The sequence below is a fragment of the Danio rerio genome, chromosome 22 (assembly GCF_052040795.2).
Source record: "Danio rerio strain M-AB ecotype USA chromosome 22, GRCz13ab, whole genome shotgun sequence".
NCBI classification, from domain to species: Eukaryota; Metazoa; Chordata; class Actinopteri; order Cypriniformes; family Danionidae; genus Danio; species Danio rerio.
The window spans coordinates 11,239,723-11,262,345 of record NC_141042.1 but is presented as its reverse complement, the minus strand read 5'-3'; the positions used below and the strand labels follow the sequence as shown (position 1 = coordinate 11,262,345).

Here is a 22,623-nt window from a genome sequence, read left to right as displayed (position 1 = left end):
ATGTATAAAGGGACTAAGCTGAAGGAAAATGAATAAATGAATGAATGTTTATTTAATCTTGTCCTGTAATGAAATACAATGTAAATTTTAACTGATTTGGATTTTTATTTCCTAAAAAAATGATTATTATATAATAAATTAGCCTATTTTTATACTTTTTCTATCATAAACATTTATCCAATTATACATATAAATAATTAAAAGAAAAGCTTTTAATTATACAAAGTATGTATGGGAAGATATTAGTTTCAAGGTTTGTCTTGGTTTGGCAAAGTCAAGATTTTAAAACTGCCAGAATTACTTGTTATACCGTTCCAGAAGTAAATGTACAGTATTTTTTACGTGTTTGTTGCGACTAGTTTTAGTTTTTTTTAGAGCAACAGTATCTCCAGCAGAAAATGACCCGCAACATCAGAAGCTATGGATACAAAATAGTTTAAATGATTCTTAAAATAGAATATATTATGTCAATGGGGGAAAAGTTTTTTTTTTTTACCCAAACATTTAAAAAGAACATACTTTAGAGCAGTGCAACAGTGAAGCTGTGATATTTTTATACCATGTTAACCTACCGTCACATTCTTATAGCAGCCCATGCCTAATACAAAGTTTGTGCTAGAAATAAGAAATAACTACTAGTTCATTATTTTCACAATAAAGTACATTCGCGTTTTAAAATGTGTAATAAATCTTCAAAAACAGTCAAATTAAATAAAAAAATAAATAAAAAGCAGTGAGTCTCTTTCTGAAAGTAAAATGACAATTCAAGCCAAACATGTCTTTTAAATATATGATTTATTGTAAACATATTAAACAAAACACATTCAGATCCACTCACTCGGTTCAGTCACAAAAACCCTGATGGAAAATTCAGTCTGAACAACAACAACAAGAAGAAAAGCACGATCCAGTATCAAAAATGTATGGTATGAAAAATAAACAAATCATCTGAAATGCAAACAGGCTTTTAGGTTTAATTTCACACATTTCAATACACTAAAATATTCTTCACCCAAAAATATTAACAAGTCTTTATTTACAAACCAAGCAAACAAGGTTTGGAAATAATGTGGATGATGGAAGTATTAGTTTTTGGTGAACTTTGTCTGTAAAGGCACAAGCAACAACAACAACAGTTTTTTTTTTTTTTTTTTGGACAAACTTGTGCTGATCGTACGAAAATAAACCTTTCCAGTTTATCCCACACAAATATAATACAGAGAAATGCAGAGTTCAGCATTGTAAGGGGAAATTTTCTTTCCAAATATAGTTTTGTGCAACACAGACGAAAAAACAACAACACTGAAAGGCTGATGTGACATTTAAGGTCAAAAATCACTCACTTTCCAGCAGTGCATGAGGAAAACCTGTATAAAAACACATCCATCCTCACAGTTCATCTGCAAATCATTTTTAAAAAATGATTTTTTTGGATCTGTGGAACCACTTAAGTTACATTTTTATGACCACTAAACATGACATACAACATATTTTGCGATTAAAACAAACCACTTCAGGACTATTAAAATCTTTCTGAAATTTTCATGATTATTTAGTATCATTATTATGCATATAAATGTTTTATGCATATGAATATTTTATAGCATAGTAATGTAATAATTGTGATTTATATCTAATGTTGGTATTTATTAAGAGTGAACATAATTTTCTCCTAATTTTGAAGTAAAATGTGATTGAAAAAAATTGCTATCCGAGGTTTTGATGAGGCAGCAGTGTTGAAAATAATAACAACTTGGCTAACACTTTAGTTTAGGCCACAATTCATCTTATTAAATACTGTCTTATTACCCGTCTATAATTAAGCTATGAATTGTTTATTAGTAGCTATTAAGAATGATCTTATTCTGCATCCCTAATCCCACCCAAACCCAACTTCTACCTTACTAACCATTAATAAACAGCTAATTAGCAGTAAATTAAGCTAGTAGTGTTAGTTAATGATTTGTTAATATTGTGAACTGTGGCTAAGCTAAAGTGTTACCATGATTTGTGTTGGTTTTAAAAAGCTGCTCATGTGACACATGACAACAATAAGGTCACAACTGGTTTTTGCGCAGATATAAAGATTGACAGAAATAAAGGCCTCAAATGACGGCTAAAACCACCACATCTATCATTTTACACTAATAAAAAAAAAAGAAACCAATCATTTACAAACACACAAACATTTTGTACTCTAACTGCCAATGTTAGTTTAATCTTCAAGTCTATACTGCTAGATAAGGCTGCATTTATTTGATCAAAAACAAAAAAATAAAATAAAATTAGTTTGTCAAGGTAGTTTAAATTCATTTAATCATTTTGATTTGACGTCAGATTTACTTCTGTCTTCAGTGTCACGTGATCCTTTAGCTGTCAAATCCAGTTCCTGGAGCGCCGCAGCACTGCAGAGTTTAGTTCCAATCTAGCTTTAACACACTTACCTGTAGGACTCAAGCCTGAAAGACTCAATTAGTTTGATCAGGTGTGCTTAATTAGGGTAAAAGGTAAACTGTGGTGAGCTGTGGCTTTCCAGGAACTGGATTTGACACCTGTGATTTAGTTTATGATAATCAGCTGCTCTTTTACTCTATTTTCGGCACTCAAAGTTCAAAATGTTTTTTCCTGCTTCATGATTTTAATGAAAACTTTACCATTATTTCATGATAATGAATAAATGTCTTTAAAGTAGATAACAACAAAAGTAAAGTGTCCTTGATGAAAAAAGTAGATATTTTAAAGGTTGGTGCCATTTTAGTTTCCACAAAACATGAAGTTTAACACTTATAATGATGATGCCAATAATAATAATAAGGTCCCACTTTATATTAAGTGTCCTTAACTACTATGTACTTGTATCAAAAAATAAATACAATGTACTTACTGTGTTCATAATGTATTTGAGAACACTTGTGGTGCTTTTAAGTTGGGATAGAGGTTAAGTTATGGACAGGTTTGGTGGCATGGGTAGGTTTAAGGGTGGGATAAGGTGTAAAGGATGGTCAACAGTATATTTACAAATGTAATTACAGAAGTTAATTACAGATGTAAATACATACATTTATTTATTCAAGCATAAGTACACAGTAAATACATGTATTTACACAATAAGTACATTGTAACAAACTATTAATTCCTGTGTAAGTATATATCAGTTAAGGCCACTTAATATAAAGTGGGACCAATAATAATAATAATACTAATAATAATAATAGTGTCTTAATCAGCATCATCATCATTTTAGAATGATTTCTGAAGGATCATGTGACAGAAAACTGATGAAATGACCCAGAAAATTTGGCATAAAAAATAAAATCACAGAAATAAATTACATTTGAAAACACATTCAATACAATTTAATAACAACTTTACTGTAATTTTGACCAAATAAAAGCAGCCATGGAGAGCATTATAAACGTTTAAAACATTTTTTAAATTTGACCATTGGCGTACACCGAAAAAACAACACATAACGCCCAGTGCAGTTCATCCTCCAGTGCAGCAGGAAAAAGCCGCCGCTACGCCACACGTAAAATCCACACGCATACATTTTAAAGACCTCCATATGTTCAAATCTGCACAAAGTCTGACCACGTTGCAGCTTTCAGTGTAGAAACCCCATCAAAATCAACGGTAACACCCAATATTGTAAAGCGCTAGTCCAGAGCGCCGCCGCTCGATTCCCGTTGTCCTTTATACTACAGTCATCGCCGCTGTAACCGTTATAACACTGACACTGGAAGTCGTCACGCAGACGTCCCAGTTCTTCTTCGCTCATCTGTCCCGTTAGCTTTAGCGTGTTAGCCTGTCGCTCAATGCGGTGTGTGCTAGCACTCAAGTGCAGGTATGTGTCCGTGTTGGGCTGTTTGCGCAGACAACGGCCGCGGAAACCGCACAGATTTCGACTGCACTGCTCAGCGGCCGACGTCACGTTTAGTAGATATCGACCCAGCGGCCCGCGTAGATACTCGTTCAGACTCGAGCACGTTGCCTGTAAAACACCACAGAAGAAAAAACAAAGATATTTTGATGATTTTTGTGGGGATTGTTATTAATACACTGGTCCCTCGTTATTCACGGGGGTTACATTCTCAAAATATTCCGCAATAGGCGAAATCCTTAAAGTAGTCCGCTTTATTTCTTACAATTATTAATAGATATTTTAAGGCTGTAAAACTGCCCACTACACATTTTATACACTTTTCTCAGACAGGCGTTTTTCACACTTTTTCTCTTTTGCTTAAACACTCTGAAAGTTAAAATTAAGAAGAAAATTAAGTCCACTATTATATTTATTCCGTAATGCCACCCTTCAGCTATGTAACTTCCACCTTTCTTTAGCATGTCCAGAAGGTTAACTTTTTGTTCGATGGTTAGCATCTTCCTCTGCCTTTTGGGAGCTACCGCAGATGCCTTTGTCGGTGCAGAACGTTTCATCAACGTTGTGCGGAGAAAACTTGTAAACATACAGTCCAGCACTTCAGAGTCACACTGCAAGCCATCGAAGATTTAAGTAAATTTGTCAAGCTAAACCCATTCTGTACTGTACAGGAGACACCACATGGAGGAAATAGATGACAATGGTCTACAGCCAGTGAGGATGCAGAACACAATGCGCTGTAGTAAAATCATGTCAAATTGCACGGAAAAAAATCTTCGAAACTGCGAGGCCGCAAAAAGTGCACTGCGTTATAGCGAGGGACCACTGTATTAATAAAGTAATCATTTGTTTTTTGCTTCTGTCTGCAAATAATGTACATTTATGTGTAAAATTCTGTTTTATTATTGTTATACAGTAAAAAAACTATAATGATAAATATTATTTTATAATCCAACTGAAAATAACTGATATATGACTGATTTTCTAAATAAACAAGAGAATAAAAATAATACTAATAATGATCATTAATATGCATAACTTCTCAATTAATTATAATAACATTATTTTTTATTGTGAAATAAAAAACTGTTATTGTAATAGAAATTCTATCATTCTCATTATTGTAGTTATTTTAATACTATGGCTGATAACGAATATGTGAAAAAAACTAAATTTAAAATAAATTTTTTATAAAATAAAAATATTAAACTCTGTATTCTTTTTATCCAAATTAAATTCCAACAATAAAAACAGCAGCAATGATAATTACAATAATAATAATAATATTAATAAGTACTGTTGTTGGATTTGTTTGCCCTCAGTCTAAACTTAAGAATAATAATTCAACCAACTAATTCAACTTATTTAATTAAATGATTACAGTTTTAAGAAGTTCATACAGCTAAAAGTAAAAAAGAGGAAACGAGTATGCATAAAAGCTATAAAACCTCCCTCAAAAACCATCCTATAATTAATATGATCCAATAAACTGTCTGTATGTTATAATAATGACTAAATTCTGAATATCTCCCAATATCATCCTCAATGATGTTGTCAATAATTGTCAATTTCATGATTTGCTTTCTAAGACCTCAATGAATCATCTAGAGGCAGCGGTATTAAATTTGTGTTGCCTTTATACAGTTGAAGTCAGAGTTATTAGCCCCTGTGTTTATTTTTATCCCCAATTTCTGTTTAACAGAAAGAAGATTTTTCCAACACATTTCTAATCATAACAGGTTTAATTACTCATTTCTAATAACTGATTTATTTTATCTTTGCCATGATGACAGTAAAAAATATTTGACTAGATATTTTTCAAGACACTTCTATACAGCTTAAAGTGACATTCAAAGGCTTAACTAGGTTAATAAGTTATTGTATAACGATAGTTTGTTCTGTAGACTATCGAAAAAAACATTAGTTTAACATAGTTTTAAAACATAGTTAAACTAATAATTTTGACCTTAAAATATATTTGAGAAAATTTAAAACAGCTTTTATTCTAGCTGAAATAAAACAAATAAGACTGTCTCCAGAAGAAAAAATATTATCAGACATACTGTGAAAATCTTCTTGCTCTGTTAAACATCATTTTGGAAATATCTATAAAAATAAAAATTAAAAGGGGGCAAATAATTCTGACCTCAACTGTATGTTTTTTAACTCCTAAATAACTTTTATTTTATAATTAACCAGAGTTTCAGCTAAAAATCTTTAATGTTCTACAGAAAAAAGCCCATCTCTCATGACGTAAGTGTGAGTAGATTATCATCTAAAGTCTTTATTGCTGTGTTTTGGTGTCAGACGCACCTGACTGCTGGCGTAGGTGGAGTCGCCCCACAGAATGACGCCTGCGACGCCCAACGCCACACTCTCACCGATAGTTGACACCAGATCCATCTGCAGGAGAAAGAAACCATCTAGATTAGACCAGCATCAAACCTCACAGTCCTGTGGCCTGTTCCATGAAGCTTAAGCATGAATTATTGGCAGCAAAAGGCACTTTTCTTAGTGTAAAAAGCTTTTATTTAGAGTAATAAAGAGACTAAAATGATCCAAAAAGTTTTCATAATAGCCCTAAGACAGGAATGGGTGTTCATTAGTTTTCATAAACTTATTTTTTGACCCAATTCAAACGTTGACCAATGCGTATAGTGAAAGTCCCTTTATAAAGCGAACATATGTCACTTTACTGAGAGCTGTTTGCTCTAGTTTGGGTTGCTCAAACCTAGAATAAAACCTACTTTTGAGCTTGTTAGAAATGTAGTGCAAGTTACCATGATGACAAAACCTAACCAAAGCCTATAGTTTGCTCAAATTAGAAGCAAAATTTGTGCAACAGGCCTCTCAGCCTCCAGTGGGTGTAGTAAGTAGTAAGTCTACTATGTGTGTGTGTGTTTGTGAAAAGTGACATGGAAATGAACAACAGAGGCTTGTTTCTTGAGCACACACTTGACTGTCTTGATGGTTTAAGGCGTCACTGACAGTCACTCATTCATTGTTTGGCTTTTGTTGAAACCCTTCACCTCTTATTCACTACTGACGTCCCACACTGATAACGCAGCCGTTTCTCCTGGATAAATGAATAGTTCACCATGACAGACACCATGAGTATCACCTTTTTTCTTTTTCTTTTTTAAACAAGTTTGAAATGTGCACAATAAGATCATTTATTTTATTATCAAAACATTATTAACATGTATAAACTGAATACCAACATTTTAAATAAGAATTAAAAAAAGGACATTTTGTATTTAGTAATTGTAAAAATAGCAATAGTATTTAATAATATTGGTATTACTAAAAATAATAGCAACATTAATAATAAAATCAATAATAATAACAACAACAACTATTATCATTATTATTAAATAATAATTAATCAAATTGTATTTACTAATTTTATAAATAGCAATAACATTTAAAAATTTCATTATTATTATTATTAATAGCAACATTAACAACAATAATATTAATAATAATTAATCAGATTCTAATTAGTAATTATATAAATAACAAAAGCATTTAATAATATAATATTAATAATAACATTATTAATAGCAACATTGCTAACAAAAATAAAAATTAGTATTATTATATAATTATAATAAATAACAAAAGTAATTAATAATATCATTATTAATAACAATAATAATATTAATAATAATAACACTAATAATAATAATACTGATGCTAATTATAATAATAATAATAATAATAATAACAACATCTATATTAAAATGCAAAACATTTAAATACTAACATTACTATTATTGAATTTACTTGTGATAAAATAATTTTTTAATCATAATTGTAAAATAATAATAAAATATTAATGACATTCATAACCTAATTAATATTTATATTCTAAAATAATACTAAATTAAATAAAATTTATATATATGCTAATTAAAATAAGTTCATGAGAAAAGTATTAATTAAAAACAATAAACAATTAATCATAACAAGTAGATTAAAAAAAATTGCTAATAAACATAAGTTAATAATGAGTAAAATATTTCTTAGAAACATAAAAAAACAATCAATCATAACAAGTAGATAAAATAAATTATAACATAAAAAAATAAATAAAATAAATAGTTAGCAAAAGTTCAAACACTAGTCTTGTAAACGCAGTGTGCAGCACTTCATTTAGATTCTCCTCCAGTTTCTGGTCTGCTGATTCATGTTTACAGTCTCACTGCCAGAGTTTTCATTTTCAAGTCAGTCCTCATGTTGTGCTCATTTGTTGAACTCACAGAGCCATAAAACACACTGGGCTTGATCTGCGCTGTGACGAGAGGGAGTTTATTCCCTCCTGCGCGCTCTTATATAAAGCTGTTAACTCACTCGGACAAACCACAGATTTCTGGAGTGTGGCATTTAAAATAATTAGTTACTATTAATTTTTCATTTAAATGAGCAATTTATTTTTTATAACTAAATTTGTTTAAATGGAATAGATATTAAATAAAATATATTTAAAATAAGGACAATAATAATGCTATTACTACTAATAATAATAAGGTCACACTTTATTTTGATGGTCCGTTTGTTGAATTTAAGTTGCATTGCATCTACATGTCAAATAATTTTATTACATTAGAAGTAGACTGTTAGGTTGGGGTTAGTGTTAGTGTAAATAGACATGTACTTGCAAAGTTTTTTATCGTCAGTTAAATGTCTGTTGAAGGAGCATATCAACAGATATTAAGCAGACAGTCAACAACTTTTTTGTTGCTTTAAAGATGAATGGAAAAAATGAAATAAATAAATATAAAAACAATTATTAAAAGCTTTGGCACTTCAAATTCAAATAAATATTTCTGATGAAAAACTGAAAATGTAAAGACCTAAAAAGTTACAAAAAAAAAAAAAAAAGTTTAGTCTTAGTTGTTATAAAATAACACTGTTTAATAACAAAGACAATTAGATACAAATAACAAATATCGATTTTTCACCCATATTATTTCAATCAGTTAGCAAATACCCAGAAGTGTGGCGTTTAAAATAAAATAATTAGTTTCTATTGATTTAACATTTAAATTACCAGTTAATTTTTTATTGGTAAATTTATTTAACAAAAAAGACATTAAAAAGAAACATATCTGAAAATGTCAATAATAATAATAATAATAATGCCTCTAATTATATATATAAAAAAAATAAACAACTGTTTTTGACATCAAATAAATGTTAATGCCAATTTGAATGAAATAAAAATAAAATATATTGTTAGAAAATAATATATAAACCTTATTTTTTGGAAGTAAATAAAAAATAAATGTGATTTAATAAATAAAATAAAGTAAATAAATAAATAGAAATTAAAATATTTTTACAATCATTTTATTACTTTAAACATGAATAAAATTTTAAACATAAAAACACTCAAAAACTTTTGGTACTTAAAAATCAAATAAATACTACTGAAAAAATAAAACTAAACTATAAAAGAGCCTTAGTTATTCTAAAATAACACTGTTTAGCCAAAAAAGACAATTAGCTATAAATAACACAATAAATATAGATTTTCACGTATATTACTTCATCAATTCTGAAATATACCTGTTGTGCTTACAAAGAGCTAGACTATTTAAACACATTTCACTAAACCCCATCATACGTCTGCTCTGGTAAACCTCAAGGCCTCACGTGTCATCGGAGCTGCTAATGGCATTGTGGGATTTCTTCCACCGAGACTCCGTGAGGAGCACAGACCAGTCTTTGTCTCCAGAAAGCAGAGAAGATCCAGCATGTGTGTGTTATATTGAGGACAAGCTGCGACATATATCAGTCAGTTTGGATTCTCCTCACCTACATCCCACTGCAAATTACGCTCCATGCCAGGAAAAACACACACACGGCGATCCTAAAACATAGAGATCTCAGAAACGCCAATAGACCATCACAAAGATCTGTTCGGCTACTTGCTTCCTGCTCAGATTCGGATATTAAATGCTTCTGCAGCAAATGTTTTCGGTGGATAAAGATCTGGGAAAGTGTCCAAAAGGCTGCACATTCACATTTGGCATAAATTTACCTCAGGTTACTTGAGGAGAGGAAGCTACAAAGTTAAAATGCTGACTAAATGATTATTTGCTATACATTTCATGATGGATTTAAAGAGTAGTGCATAAAATTTCTGTTCACATATTGGTAGAAGTGTACAATTTTGACAAAGAGTAAATAGCCATGTTTCAATCCACCTATTTTTATGTGCATTTTGGATATGCGCAAAAAAAAACGGTTAATGGAAACGCAAAGATGCACATAAATTTTGAAAAAATGCACATAAAATAACGTATGCGCATAACGGAGTAGGATAAACTTTTTATTCGATAAGAAAAAAATGTGCATAAACTGCAATAGAAACACTTTCTAGAACAAATTCCAGTATGCGCACAAAAAAAACGTCATGTGATTTTTTTTATAATGCTGCGTTCACACCAGACGCGGAACGCGCGTCAAGCGCGAGTGATTTACATGTTAAGTCAATGCAAACTAAAGAGACATCCTACGGCGCCATACGTGCGAATTGCGCGATACGCACGAATGGAGCGTTTTGCACATTTGACGTGCGAATTGCTTGAGTTCTAAAGTCTGAACTTCAGCAGACATTCCCGCCGTGTTAACCAATCAGGGGCTTGCTCTTGTGGGAGCGTAATGGTGACGTACACCTGTTGTTGAAGTCCTGTGGGAAAGCCTCCAGCCGACATCGACAAAAAATTCATCAAACTCGGCTTGGCTCAGTCAGAACCACCGCTGAAAGCCTCCATCATCTAGGTTCAGTTTCTGGAGGAGTTTATGAGCTCACAGAGCTGGATGCACCTCTGAAAGAATCTAGTGAACTCAGACACGGCCCTAAACGTATCAACGCTGTTTTTCAGTCATCATCATAAAGCACATAAACAGTTATTTTCTCAATAAAATCCATGTTAGCCATTTAGCTATGAAGCTAGAGTCACCAGGCAGACAAAAGCCCCGCCCATCACGCGAGTCTGGTCTGTTCTGAAGTGAATTTGACACGGGAATAAAGCGGGGTTTGATGCGCAAATGAAGCGTGTAAACTCAAATGTTAACGTGGCTATTTACGTGCGAATAGCGCGATTTATCCTCGCGTTCTGCGTCTGGTGTGAACACAGCATAGAGATCATGTGATAATAAAAATATGTGAGAATGGATAAACCAGCAGACTGAGCACATTGTAAAACATCAGAAATGTTGTTTTAGTCATTCTAAAACACCCTAACCATCTTAATGAAAAGTGCCATGTTTTTATCTTTTTTTATTTTATGTTTTGTTCTGTTTTGTTCTTGTGTTGTAACGTTGCACATCTCCTAAACGACCAAGAATCTTACAATAAAGATTACCTTAATTTATATTATACATTACTTTATATGGTCAACAAACAAGTTTCCATATTGGTCCACACAGATGTTTTTGGAAAAATTATTTAAAGAAGTTATCTACGTGTTTCATCAAGTAAAATTTAACAAAGAGCGTCCTCCAGCCATCAGAGGACATTTATCGTTTATCACACAACTGTGCCTCCCTGACAATTTGCGCATGACAATCGCAGCTTTGATTAATAGCATTTCCAATTTAATTTTGATTAATGGCCCAGCCCTAAAATTGCACACTAAGAGAAGCACAACTGGACAGAAATCTTACCTCAGTCAGCAGCAGGAGTTCAGCAGGATTGCTGCTGGTCGTGTTGGTTAGGTAAGTGGGCCGTGTATAGACAAACACAGGTCGAGCAGATCCATCCCCAACTGACGCCAATCTCATCCCCTCTTTCACCCGGTTCCTCACAAACTGCCGTCCTTTCGGGTTGTCCTTCAGGATTTTCCCCATGTACACTGAAGGATAAAGAGCTGTACTCTCTGTCCACAGCCACTTCAGTTCATTGTTCCGGCCCACCTCGATGTCCGGACACTGTCCCGTGTAGTTCTGCAGGTTAGTTTGGTAATTGTGGTTGTAACAGTCAGGAAAGAGGTAGTATCCCCAAAGCTGCTGGGGCCGTAAACTTTTGGCTAATCGAAGAGTCTCCAACATGAACTTTCGTGCAGAGAGCTCGAACTCTTGCTGGGCCACTTTGGTCACTTGATCTAGAGGCCAAGTTGGGTTTTTCTCAGCAACTGATCGTTGCGATCGGTCTCGATAAATAAGTTTAGGTCCCCAGTTTCGTATCCAAAGGGGCCGCCACTCTTCCCAGTCGATTACAGCTAGACCTTTGACTGCTTGGTCTTTTATGTACTTCTTGAGACCATCTGGCATCTTTTCTAGGTGCTGCGTGAGACTGGCAGCCTGTGGTAGACCTCCATAGACTGGAGTGCTATCTGGTTTAAAGTATGGGTACAAACCTAATCGGTCCTGATAGAAGATGGTGAGATTTTGCTTGGTGAAGCCCTCGTTTGGAGACGCCACAATCTGGAATTGATCCAGCTGGAAGGTGACATCATGTCGAGGTCTGCAGTCTTCAGTAGGAGCATTCCAAGCCAAAAGCAAAGGCTTGCCGGAATACAGAGGCCATCTAGTGTTTTTTAACTGTTGTGCTTTTAAACAGGTCCAAAAGAGCATCAGTAATAACACTTGAAGCCAGGAGGCCCGTTGAGTTCGGGTCGTTCCAGAGAGATGGGTGATATTCTTCATTTCAGACCTGAAAATGGATAGAACTAATAAATTAATGCATTTCATACTGTAAGAAGTCTTGCAATCTGTTTGGGTCATTGTATTATTATGAATAGATTTAGACTGAGTAAAGTGTACAGCTGTATATTTTTTCACACTTAGTTCGTACCAAAAATGTAAAATAATTTTTAAAGATGAAGCCAAAAAATAGCTTTTACAACACATTGAGTAACTGCTCTTAACATAAGAAATACTTTATGTTGGCTAAATGCAGTTGTTGTTTGTGTGCGTCATGTTATTTTTATTAGCTGAGAACTCGTGAAGAGCTCATAAAATGTTTAAGGGAGTCAAAAACATGACTAAAAATTGCTCTTTTGAAAATACAAACTACTAAAAAATGTAGCATTAAGACAGCAGCATTTCAGCATATTCAAATGAGCCGCAGTTAAAAAAAAAGCAAAGGTACCAGTATTTGTTTTGACCGATAACCTGGCAATTGTGAACAATGTGAATCTTAAAGTTCACATTTAAATGCTTGCTCCACAGGAACTCAACTCACACAACCTTATCTTTGTTAGTACCAGCTGAGCTATAATCAAAAAAACGTTGAGAAGTTAAAAAAAAAAGAAGAAGAAGAAGAAGGAACTTTCAAAGGAAATTACAAACATACTTTAATAATAAGTGAGAACACTTACATTTCGCACACAAGTTACGGTTACAGTTAACAGTTACAGAGAACAGTTTACCCAAAACTGAACATTCTGTCATCAATTAGTTACTCCTTTCTTGTTTTAAACCTTTACGAGTTTCTTCTGTTAAACACAAAATACATTCTGATGAAAGCTGGAAACCTTTAACCACTGACGTCCTTAGTATCATCTACTCCTTATTTTAAAAGTATCTTCTTCTCTGTGTTCAACAGAAGAAAGAACTAGTAAAGGTTTGGAAACACTTTGTTGAGGGTAAGTAAACAGTGAGTACATTTTGATTTTTGGGTGAACTATGCCTCTGAATATACGTTTTAACAGTGCGCGTTTACTGGGATTCGAACCAATGACACTTATATCGTTAGAACGCCGCTTTGGAGTTCAAACATTCTAATAATAGAGATTCCAATTTCGAAAACTCAATGGAACGTTCGCACTTCGGTTCAGACACAGTTCTACAAACCCGCTTCCTCTTTAAATTCTAGCAACATATAAACTAACTGTATTCTATTAGAGGAAATACTGACCTGATCTGACTGAACCCGTTCAGCACACCGGTCCGTTCACTCATACACTAAACCACGTAATGTCCGTCCATCCATCCAGCGGATTCCAACACCTCATAACTAATAATCCCAATCGCTATTTCAAAACAAACCAGTTTATTATCATACTTTCGGGGTCTTTAAAACGCCCCGTACGCTTTCAGACAGTCTCTCTCGTACCCAGCTGGCTCATCTGGATCAGTGATTGAATGTGTATGAATTTCGGCCCACAGATTGATGAATGTACTTGTAGACAGAGGGAGGCGTGTTCGTATAGTTGACGTATTATACTGTGCTTTAACGCTATATTGTTAGACTGCTATATACAAGCTTAATAAATAACTAAAGCTATACTTTGTAAGTGCCTAAGTGGTTGTGTTTCGTAATGAATGCATTGTATTTATAGTTAGTGTCTTTGAGCCTCCCCTACTTGGCTAGTTGGTTTCGTCCAGATTTCTCCGCTGGGGATGAAGAAGCGTTTCTACTGAACTGAGTTGAGAGACCTACAGGAGTCCAGAGCCATTACACACAGATCACATTTCACTCCAAAATCATAGCGGAGGACCAGATTTTCACTCTTCTGACTTTTCTTTCCATTCCTCTATATATTATTTGCCACATTATGAGAAGACAAGCCTAGAGTATGACTAAAAAGTGCATAACTGACTAGCAAACAGATCTGAGGTAACAATACAACTTTGTGTTTGACACGGTACCATGCTAGTACTACACTGTTTACACATATATTATATCAATAGCTTGTTTTTGAGTTTCATTACATTAATAAAACAGTTATTAGACTACACTGTTAAAGATTACAAGCGTAGTTTACACAAAAATGAAAATTCTGTCATCAGCCTACTTGTTCCACAACAATTTGATGAATAAGATTCATAAAAGACCATAAACTGAAAAATGTTGAAAACCTGTAATGATTGGTGTCTATAATATTAGTTTTTTTTTTCTATACTACGGAAATAAATCTATCCTTTTAAGTTTAGCTAAGTCAAGTTCAATCCTTGAAAAAGAATGTGTTTAGAAGTACTATAAAACAGTAAAATAAGCCAAAACTGACATTGCACAACACCCGGTAGTGTTGGCAGAACTGGCATTAACCTTTGACACACAGGAAGTTAGCGTACTGCTCTGAAGTACTATTTCCTGTGGCATTGGTAACCATACTATTTGCTGACTCACCTGAAACCGATGACTGCTTGTGAATGAACCCACTGAATGGACAAATTCACTTTATAAAATCCCCCAATACTTTTTTCACACATATTTTACAATGCAAATCTGATCAACTGAGTAGCTCTTTATGGAAGCTAATGTTTGGTGTCATTCGCAAGAACAAAAGCTCATTCAGACACATCCCTATAGGACGCCTAGAGAACATAAAGGCCTCCCAGAAAGCCCTTGTTTCCATGTGTTTCAGCGAAGATGGGTGTAATGACAAGTTGCGGTCAGCGCTATAGATTTCTGAGGTCTGCCTCAGGAGGAAAAGTGGAGGCGGACAGGAGGAAAACCACCCACAGCTGCAGGCCAAAAGGTCAGCTTTGATGTCACCTTTAAAGGGCAGATGTCATAAAAACATCCATATTGAAACTAAGACCGCTTTAATACTTCATTCAGAGTGGAATTGTATGAGTATTTAGTGAGTAGTTTGAATGCAATAGTCCTACAAATGACTAATGCGTTGTGTATGTTTGCTTCTGTCCACAGCAGGAGGCAGGCATTCCGGCCGAGTCTCTGCCCCGGGGCCGAATACCTCAATCCTAAAACACATCTTGTAGTAATAAAGTATTGTAAGAGCCAAAAGACCAGTACTGCGTCTCATAAACAGAGGACAGATCACACAGCTGTGAGCGATTTACACTGCTAATGTCTAATTATGGGAGGTAGAAATGAGGAAACACTCTACATCTCCACCTGACAGGTGTTTAAACTTTTAAAAAAAACAATACATATGATTATTATTAATTGAAATAAATAAAACGTTACCCCGCAAAAATGGTAACATCATCACCTACTTGCTCAGCATAGAAACAGAATCATTTTTAGGTTTTTTGCGAAGATAGCACCTATACGCAAAACTTTTCAAAACAGTAAAAAGTTTCATTTTCAGTGTATCGTTGTTCTAACGGTGTCTGAAATTTACTCCAAAAACTGAAATTGTTCAAGGAAAATAAACTGGCACTGGTGGTGGTCTGAAAACAACCCAAAGGAATCATAAAAGATGACCTGTACAACTTAAGCACCATGTTCAAGTTTCCTAAAGTCATATAAGAGATTTAAAGTCACCCACCTTCTAGTTAAAATGCGTACAGAAAAAAAAAATTAAAAAAAAGAACTTTATTCTTCTAATATTTTGACTTTTTTCTGGAAATATTTGGATTTTATTCTCATAATTTTAACTGTATTCTTGGAATGTTCTGACTTTATTCTTGTAATTTCAACTTTATTATTGAATTATTACTTAGATTTTGTAGTATTTAGATTTTATTCTAAGAATTTCATAACTCTCATAATAATATTTCTACTTATGTCTTGTATTTCAACTTTATTCTTGCAATATTTCGACTACTCTCAAAACATTTCAACTTTATTCCTGTAATATTTTGACTTTATTATCAAAACATTTCAACTTTATTCCTGTAATATTTTTACTTTATTATTGAAATATTTAGACTTTATTCTTGCAATATTTCGACTACTCTCAAAACATTTCAACTTTATTCCTGTAATATTTTGACTTTATTATCAAAACATTTATACTTTATTCCTGTAATTTTTTTTATTTTATTATCAAAACATTTATACTTTATTCCTGTAATTTTTTTTATTTTATTATCAAAACATTTATACTTTATTCCTGTAATTTTTTTTATTTTATTATCAAAACATTATAACTTTATTCCTGTATTTTTTTTATTTTATTATCAAAACATTTATACTTTATTCCTGTAATTTTTTTTATTTTATTATCAAAACATTATAAATTTATTCCTGTAATATTTTGACTATTATCAAAACATTTATACTTTATTCCTGTAATTTTTTTATTTTATTATCAAAACATTTAGACTTTATTCCTGTAATTTTTTTTATTTTATTATCAAAACATTATAACTTTATTCCTGTAATATTTTGACTTTATTATCAAAACATTTAGACTTTATTCCTGTAATTTTTTTTATTTTATTATCAAAACATTTAGACTTTATTCTTGTAATATTTTTTTTTACTTCATATTGATACTTTCAACTTTATTAATAAAATATCACTTTGACTTTGTAATATTTAGATTTTATTCTCATAATTTCAACTTTATTCTTGAAACATTATTACTTTAATCTCCTTTTAAAGGAATATATATTTAACGTGGCACGAATACACCATAGTAGGAATCTTGTAAATTAAAATTCCCTATCAAACAAAACTATTGCCTGACCTCAAAAGCACAAGTCATGTGAACTACTAATGCACTAAACATTCCACCAATCACCTTCTTTTCATTCATGTGCATTAAAAGCAATGTGGGTGTGCTGTACTTTTAAACACATATTTGGACACGTACTACACAGTCCTTTGCTAATCTCCATCTCCAACATTGTGTAGCTTACTCCAAAACACTCCAAAGTTAAGTTTCAGAACTTTTATAAACACTTCCTGTCTTATGTCGTACGTAAATATTAAAGCTCATACTCACCGTACTGAAACGTTATCTCTCTCTCTCTCTCTCAGCAGACAGACGTCCTCAGCTGTCTCTGTATGTAAATGTACACCTGTTTCAGCTCTCCTGTCACAGAATGCTCAGCTGCTTTAAGAGAGACTCACAGTGTTGATCACGGAGAAACCACACCCCTGTACCTCCTACAGATTCCTGCCCGTCTCACCCACCCCTCGCCAGCCCCAGAGCCCCACCGGCCTTTTGATCTCACCGTCATTGAAAGGACTGGATACGCGTAGTTTAGACCGATCTCAGATCAGTGCCTGATTCTGGTTGCCAAGGTGTTCCACTGAAATCCCACCTCTGAGCAGAACTTCAATTACAGGACTAATAAATCACTGGAAGAGATAGTGGAGATAAAGGTAATAAAAATGATTTAAAGCTGAAGAAAATAATAGTAGTTAAAACAATATAAGGGATGAAGCAGGCAAAGACTTTCATTCCTTAGGACACAAATACAAATATACAACCAATGTGCTTTGGAAAAAAAGTGGTTGATAATTTTAGTTGTTACTTATTTTTTATTGAGATTATTAGGAAGAAATTAGTAGGAAGAAAAAATAATCCACACCTTGTCTGTATGTTGAATCGTTTGCTTTTAGCTGATTAAGAGCCAGCAACATTACATGATTTTGCATCCAAAGAACATTTTGGCAGTTCCTTTAACCATTGGCAGAAGTACCCATTTTTTGTGAGTCTACTTTGCAAGAATGATTCTTGTTTGAGGAGCACAATTTGGGGGAGCTAATTGCAAGATGTCCTTGCTGCAGTCTATAGCATGATGATGTACTGGATCAGGTCCAATATGTGGACGTTGCAACGCTAATGACACAGTTGGGTTTAGGGTTGTGGTAGGTGAAGATCTTAATAACTGAGGTTTGGTTTTAGGGTTGGGGTAGGTGAAGATCTTAATAACTGAGGTTTGGTTATAGAGTTGGGGTAGGTGTAGAAGTTAATAACTGAGGGTTGGGTTTAGAGTCAGGGTAGGTGTAGACGTTAATAACTATGATGGTTGGGTTTAGGTAGGTGTAGATGTTAATAACTGTGAGGGTTGGGTTTAGGGTTGGGGTAGACATTAATAACTGTGAGGGTTGGGTTTAGGGTTGAGGTAGACATTAATAACTGTGAGGGTTGGGATAGGTGTAGATGTTAATAACTGAGGTTTGGTTTTAGGGTTGGGGTAGGTGTAGAAGTTAATAACTGAGGGTTGGGTTTAGAGTCAGGGTAGGTGTAGACATTAATAACTATGATGGTTAGGTTTAAGGTTTGGGTACGTGTAGACGTTAATAACTGTGAGGGTTGGGATAGGTGTAGATTTTAATAACTGAGGGTTCGGTTTAGGGTACGTCAAAGACTATAGAATACACAAGACATGTAACTTGTATACTTTTGAATGGGGAAAAGTGTAACAGTCAATATGGCGAATAAAGCCTCGCCTTCTAGTACAGGAGCCAATCAGCGATCGCTATAGAATGACAATTTTTCCAGGAGAGGGGCTCAAATCAGATGTGAGCTTCTGCAGATTTTAGTGTGATACAAAAATTCAGAAATGAAACTAAATAGACAGTCGTTGTTTCATTTTATTGGTTATTTGTAATGTGGAATTTAATCGTAAGCTTGTCAAGTAGTTTTGGAGAATTTGATGTTTCCCTATTCAAACAGAATGCCCAGGCAAACTGCCCGAGAGGCGTTTCAAAGATGGCCACAGAGTGAAATTACTTGCCTTAAGGTATTTTGGGTACCCGTAGAAGTTAATAACCCAGGATTGGTTTAGAGTTGAGGTAGGTGTAGATAATAATAACTGTGAGAGTTAAGTTTAGGTAGATGTAGACATTAATAACTAATGGTTGGGTTTAGAGCTAAGGTAGGTGTAGACATTAATAACTGTGAGGGTTGGGTTTAGGGTTGTGTTAGTGTAGAGGCAGGGCTGGTGCGTCCATAGAGAATGCTGAGGGCAGCGTCCACGACCCCCCCCGGTCCTCACTTTTATCCATGACACCGCCCCCCACACACCCCTCACTTTCATCCACGACAACCCTTGCCCTTTCGTTTTCTCTTTCGGGTTGAGGGCTGCTTGATCGTCCTTTGCCTAGAGCGCCAGTTCAGCTTGCTCTGGCCCTTTGTATACGTTAATAGCACTGATGGGTAATTTAATAACTGATAAAAATAATTCTTATTTCTAGCAACAACCGTTGGCACATGCACGTCCGCTACATATTATTGGACCTGATCCAGTATGTATAAACACTCACTTTAATTCAGTTGCTTAACTGTTTTTAGTGTTCATATTTAAATTTGCGTACATCTGCCCTCAATGGACAGAAATGAACCAGTGAGAAGATTGCACATAATAGGAGGGAGAGCCTCAAACCCCACCCACCTATCACATCTTCACCATCACAGACGAATGGTATTTTAAAGGCTTCTACCAGTTGAGACTAACTTTTCTGTAAAAGTTTAGAATTCCAGAAATGTAATCAAACACACTGACATTTTATTAAATATGCTATAAAATAGAGATAGCTAGGGGTGCTTGAGGTGTTAAAACCCTAATGCTATTAATTGCTGATCAAATTTGAATATTTGAAGTGTGTAGCACAAATGCTCCCCTAAAAATAAAAATGTAGCTCACTGTTTAAACAGTGACATCACTGGGAAAAGGCTGTTTAAAGTGACGAATCCCTGAGTAAAAATCAATCAGTTCTGTCTTTGCTAATCAGAAGATCGATAGTGGACCTCCTATGTCTGAGCGAAGCAGTCATTATGTTTGACGAAGCCAGTAAACACAGCTGAGCTGCTCTTGATGCCTCTCTCTAGTTTCCTCTTGCTGACGCAGGAGCTAGTTTCTGGGGATTTTGCAGAGAAAGCAAAGAACAGAGACCTGTAAGTACAACAGGAAAGAGGTCGAATCTTTAAAATCCTACAGCTCAGCAATAACATGCTACGTTATTGAAAAACGAATAGGAAAACACTGAAGTCCGATTATATGCACGCAAGCTGTTCTGAAACTGACACATAAAAACAATAGACGTTTTAGTTCCTTAAAACATAGTATACCTTATAGAATTATTAATATTAAATTATTAGTATTTTTTTAGTTCCCAAGTTCTGCTGATGGATGCATGCGCCGAATTTTCCTTGCCAATCTTAAACCAATTTTAATTGTTTGATTTTGTTCAATTTGGAATTTCCACAACTCTCGCAGAGCTCAGGGATCAGAGTGAGCGCTCCTACTTGGCCCCACCATGATCCAATTTTTGGCATTTTTAATAACAATACTTTATTAAAATATAGTTCAATCAATCAAATTCATTGCTGTTGCTATAATTAAAGTATTAGTTCACAAAAATGAAAATTCTGTTATTAATTACTCACCCTTATGTCGCTCCAATCCCGAGACCTTTGTTTATCTTCTAAACACAAATGAAGATATTTTAGATTAAATCAGAAAGCTCCCTCATCCTCCATAGACAGCAACAATACCAAAAAAGGAACCAAAGACATTGATAGAAAGTTCCATTTGACTTTTTTAGAATTGGAATGACATGAGGTATTATTAACAAATCTTTCAAGATATACATTTACCTCAATCTTTTTTTAGTAAGGAAAATATCAGCCTGCACACTAATCTACCTCCTTTTGTGCCCCAGGGAGAGAGAAAAGGTTTTTCTAGTACATCGCCCAAATATTTCAGGTTTAAAATGTGGGCTTTAAGTCAGCTAATGTCACACTTTCACTGACCCAGGTTTCAGCGTACAGGACAGGGACGAATATTTCCCCTTGATCAGCCTGTTTCTCTCACAGGGCTCATGATTCTGTTGGACAGTACAGAGGACAGTTCGTAAGGGAAGGAAGGTCAGCAGTGCCAGCAGGACATGGACTCCTGGCACAGCAAGAATCAGGCTGCTGTGCGTCAATGCCCATACCCAAGGACACGTCATTGAATAGTGTTGCTTGAATTTGTCTAAACAAACCCATTATGAAATAGGAGCCATTTGGGGGATGTTTATTTTCTGTTACAATCTTACCATAAAGCAAAATTTATAGGCTAAAAGAACATTTATGGCACAACTGAGAGTTTGGAACATTCCTCTGCGAACGGCTAAATATTTGAAATACATGATCGTCGTTGCTTAATGAGCCTGAGGTTTCAATTATTGGGAATCATCTGAAAGCAATTAGAGGACCAGCCCGTGTTGATGGAAAGGGCTTGCACACACTTGTAAAATTCAGAAGGATTATTACAGTACTGCACAATATTTAAAAAAAACATCTGAAAAAGTGTGGAGTACTTAGCAGCAAACATTGAATATTTATTGTAAAAGTACATCAGGCAAGCTACTAGGATCTGTGCAGGTAAAACTTAACTCTCTAAGTCTCAAGAGGCATGCTAGTAATGCTAGTGTTTGGCATGCTTGTTAGCATGGCAGCAAGTATTTAAATATGACTGAGCTAAAACTGGAGGGGTAACATTGATGCATTGACCCAAATGCAAGTGAGCATTTTGAGGTGAGTAGAACACGAGCTGTGTGGATAGACATCGCTCTCCTGACCACAAATCACAGCATAATTGAAGCTCGAGACAATGTTATTTAGCATCCTTGTTAAGGTGCTTGTCGCCCATTCTAAAGACAACAGTTTGAATACTACTTAGGGAACTGTGAGCTGAAGCAGGGGCTAACATTGGTTCAATTTCTTGGATGGGAGTTGGAGACCAACTAGTAGGAGTTTGCAAGTAGATTAAGTTCCTTACAACGCTTGTCAGGGTACTTGGCTCCAATTGGAGAGACATTGGTTTGAATCACACCGTGCACACTAGCAACTGAAGCTGAAGGCTATGGTCTTTAGCAGACTTGTTATGAACAATGAACAGAGATGTGTATCTCCAGCATACTTTCGACATTCATGCCAAAACTGTTTTTATTGGCGATGAGTAGAGCGAATGTGCACATGTAATCACTTTCTGACAATAAATGTCATTAAATGAAAAGCAGAAATGCTCCAGTACACAAGGTGGCGCTGTACATTTTTAAACATCGGACACTCACTTGCTGTACAGTAGTTGCCATCCACACGCTTTTTCATTTCATGTTTATTGCGTACACTTTTTCGACACCGGATTAA

General features: G+C 34.4%; 1 protein-coding gene and 1 long non-coding RNA gene across 3 annotated transcripts; one reads left to right on the top strand and one right to left on the bottom strand.

Annotated features, from left to right (window-relative positions):
• Nucleotides 1-779: 779 nt before the first annotated feature.
• On the bottom strand, nucleotides 780-17,568 carry hyal2b (hyaluronidase 2b). 2 transcript variants are annotated; one of them, XM_087303963.1, is made up of 4 exons: nucleotides 17,479-17,568; nucleotides 11,558-12,545; nucleotides 6,194-6,283; nucleotides 780-3,991 (listed from the first exon to the last, which is right to left on the bottom strand). In XM_087303963.1, the coding sequence occupies exons 2-4, from the start codon at nucleotides 12,536-12,538 to the stop codon at nucleotides 3,605-3,607; spliced, it is 1,458 nt and encodes a 485-aa protein (XP_087160089.1). In that variant the 5' UTR covers nucleotides 12,539-12,545; nucleotides 17,479-17,568; the 3' UTR covers nucleotides 780-3,604. The 2 variants fall into 2 exon arrangements, with proteins under 2 accessions (XP_087160089.1, XP_087160088.1); XM_087303962.1 differs by lacking the exon at nucleotides 17,479-17,568 and adding an exon at nucleotides 13,752-13,964.
• Nucleotides 16,708-20,159, top strand: LOC147838449 (uncharacterized). The gene is made up of 3 exons (XR_015521726.1): nucleotides 16,708-18,354; nucleotides 18,443-18,589; nucleotides 18,797-20,159. It is a non-coding gene; the product is annotated as an uncharacterized LOC147838449 (long non-coding RNA).
• The last annotated feature ends 2,464 nt before the right edge of the window (nucleotides 20,160-22,623 follow it).

Excerpts from the sequence above, each read along its gene's own strand:
- hyal2b (XM_087303962.1), bottom strand. The coding sequence starts at position 13,795 with ATGAGTGAACGGACCGGTGTGCTGAACGGGTTCAGTCAGATCAG. Across the intron at positions 12,546-13,751 it reads AACGGGTTCAGTCAGATCAG|GTCTGAAATGAAGAATATCA; the intron begins GTCAGTATTTCC and ends ATCCATTTTCAG. Across the intron at positions 3,992-6,193 it reads CCACCTACGCCAGCAGTCAG|GCAACGTGCTCGAGTCTGAA; the intron begins GTGCGTCTGACA and ends GGTGTTTTACAG.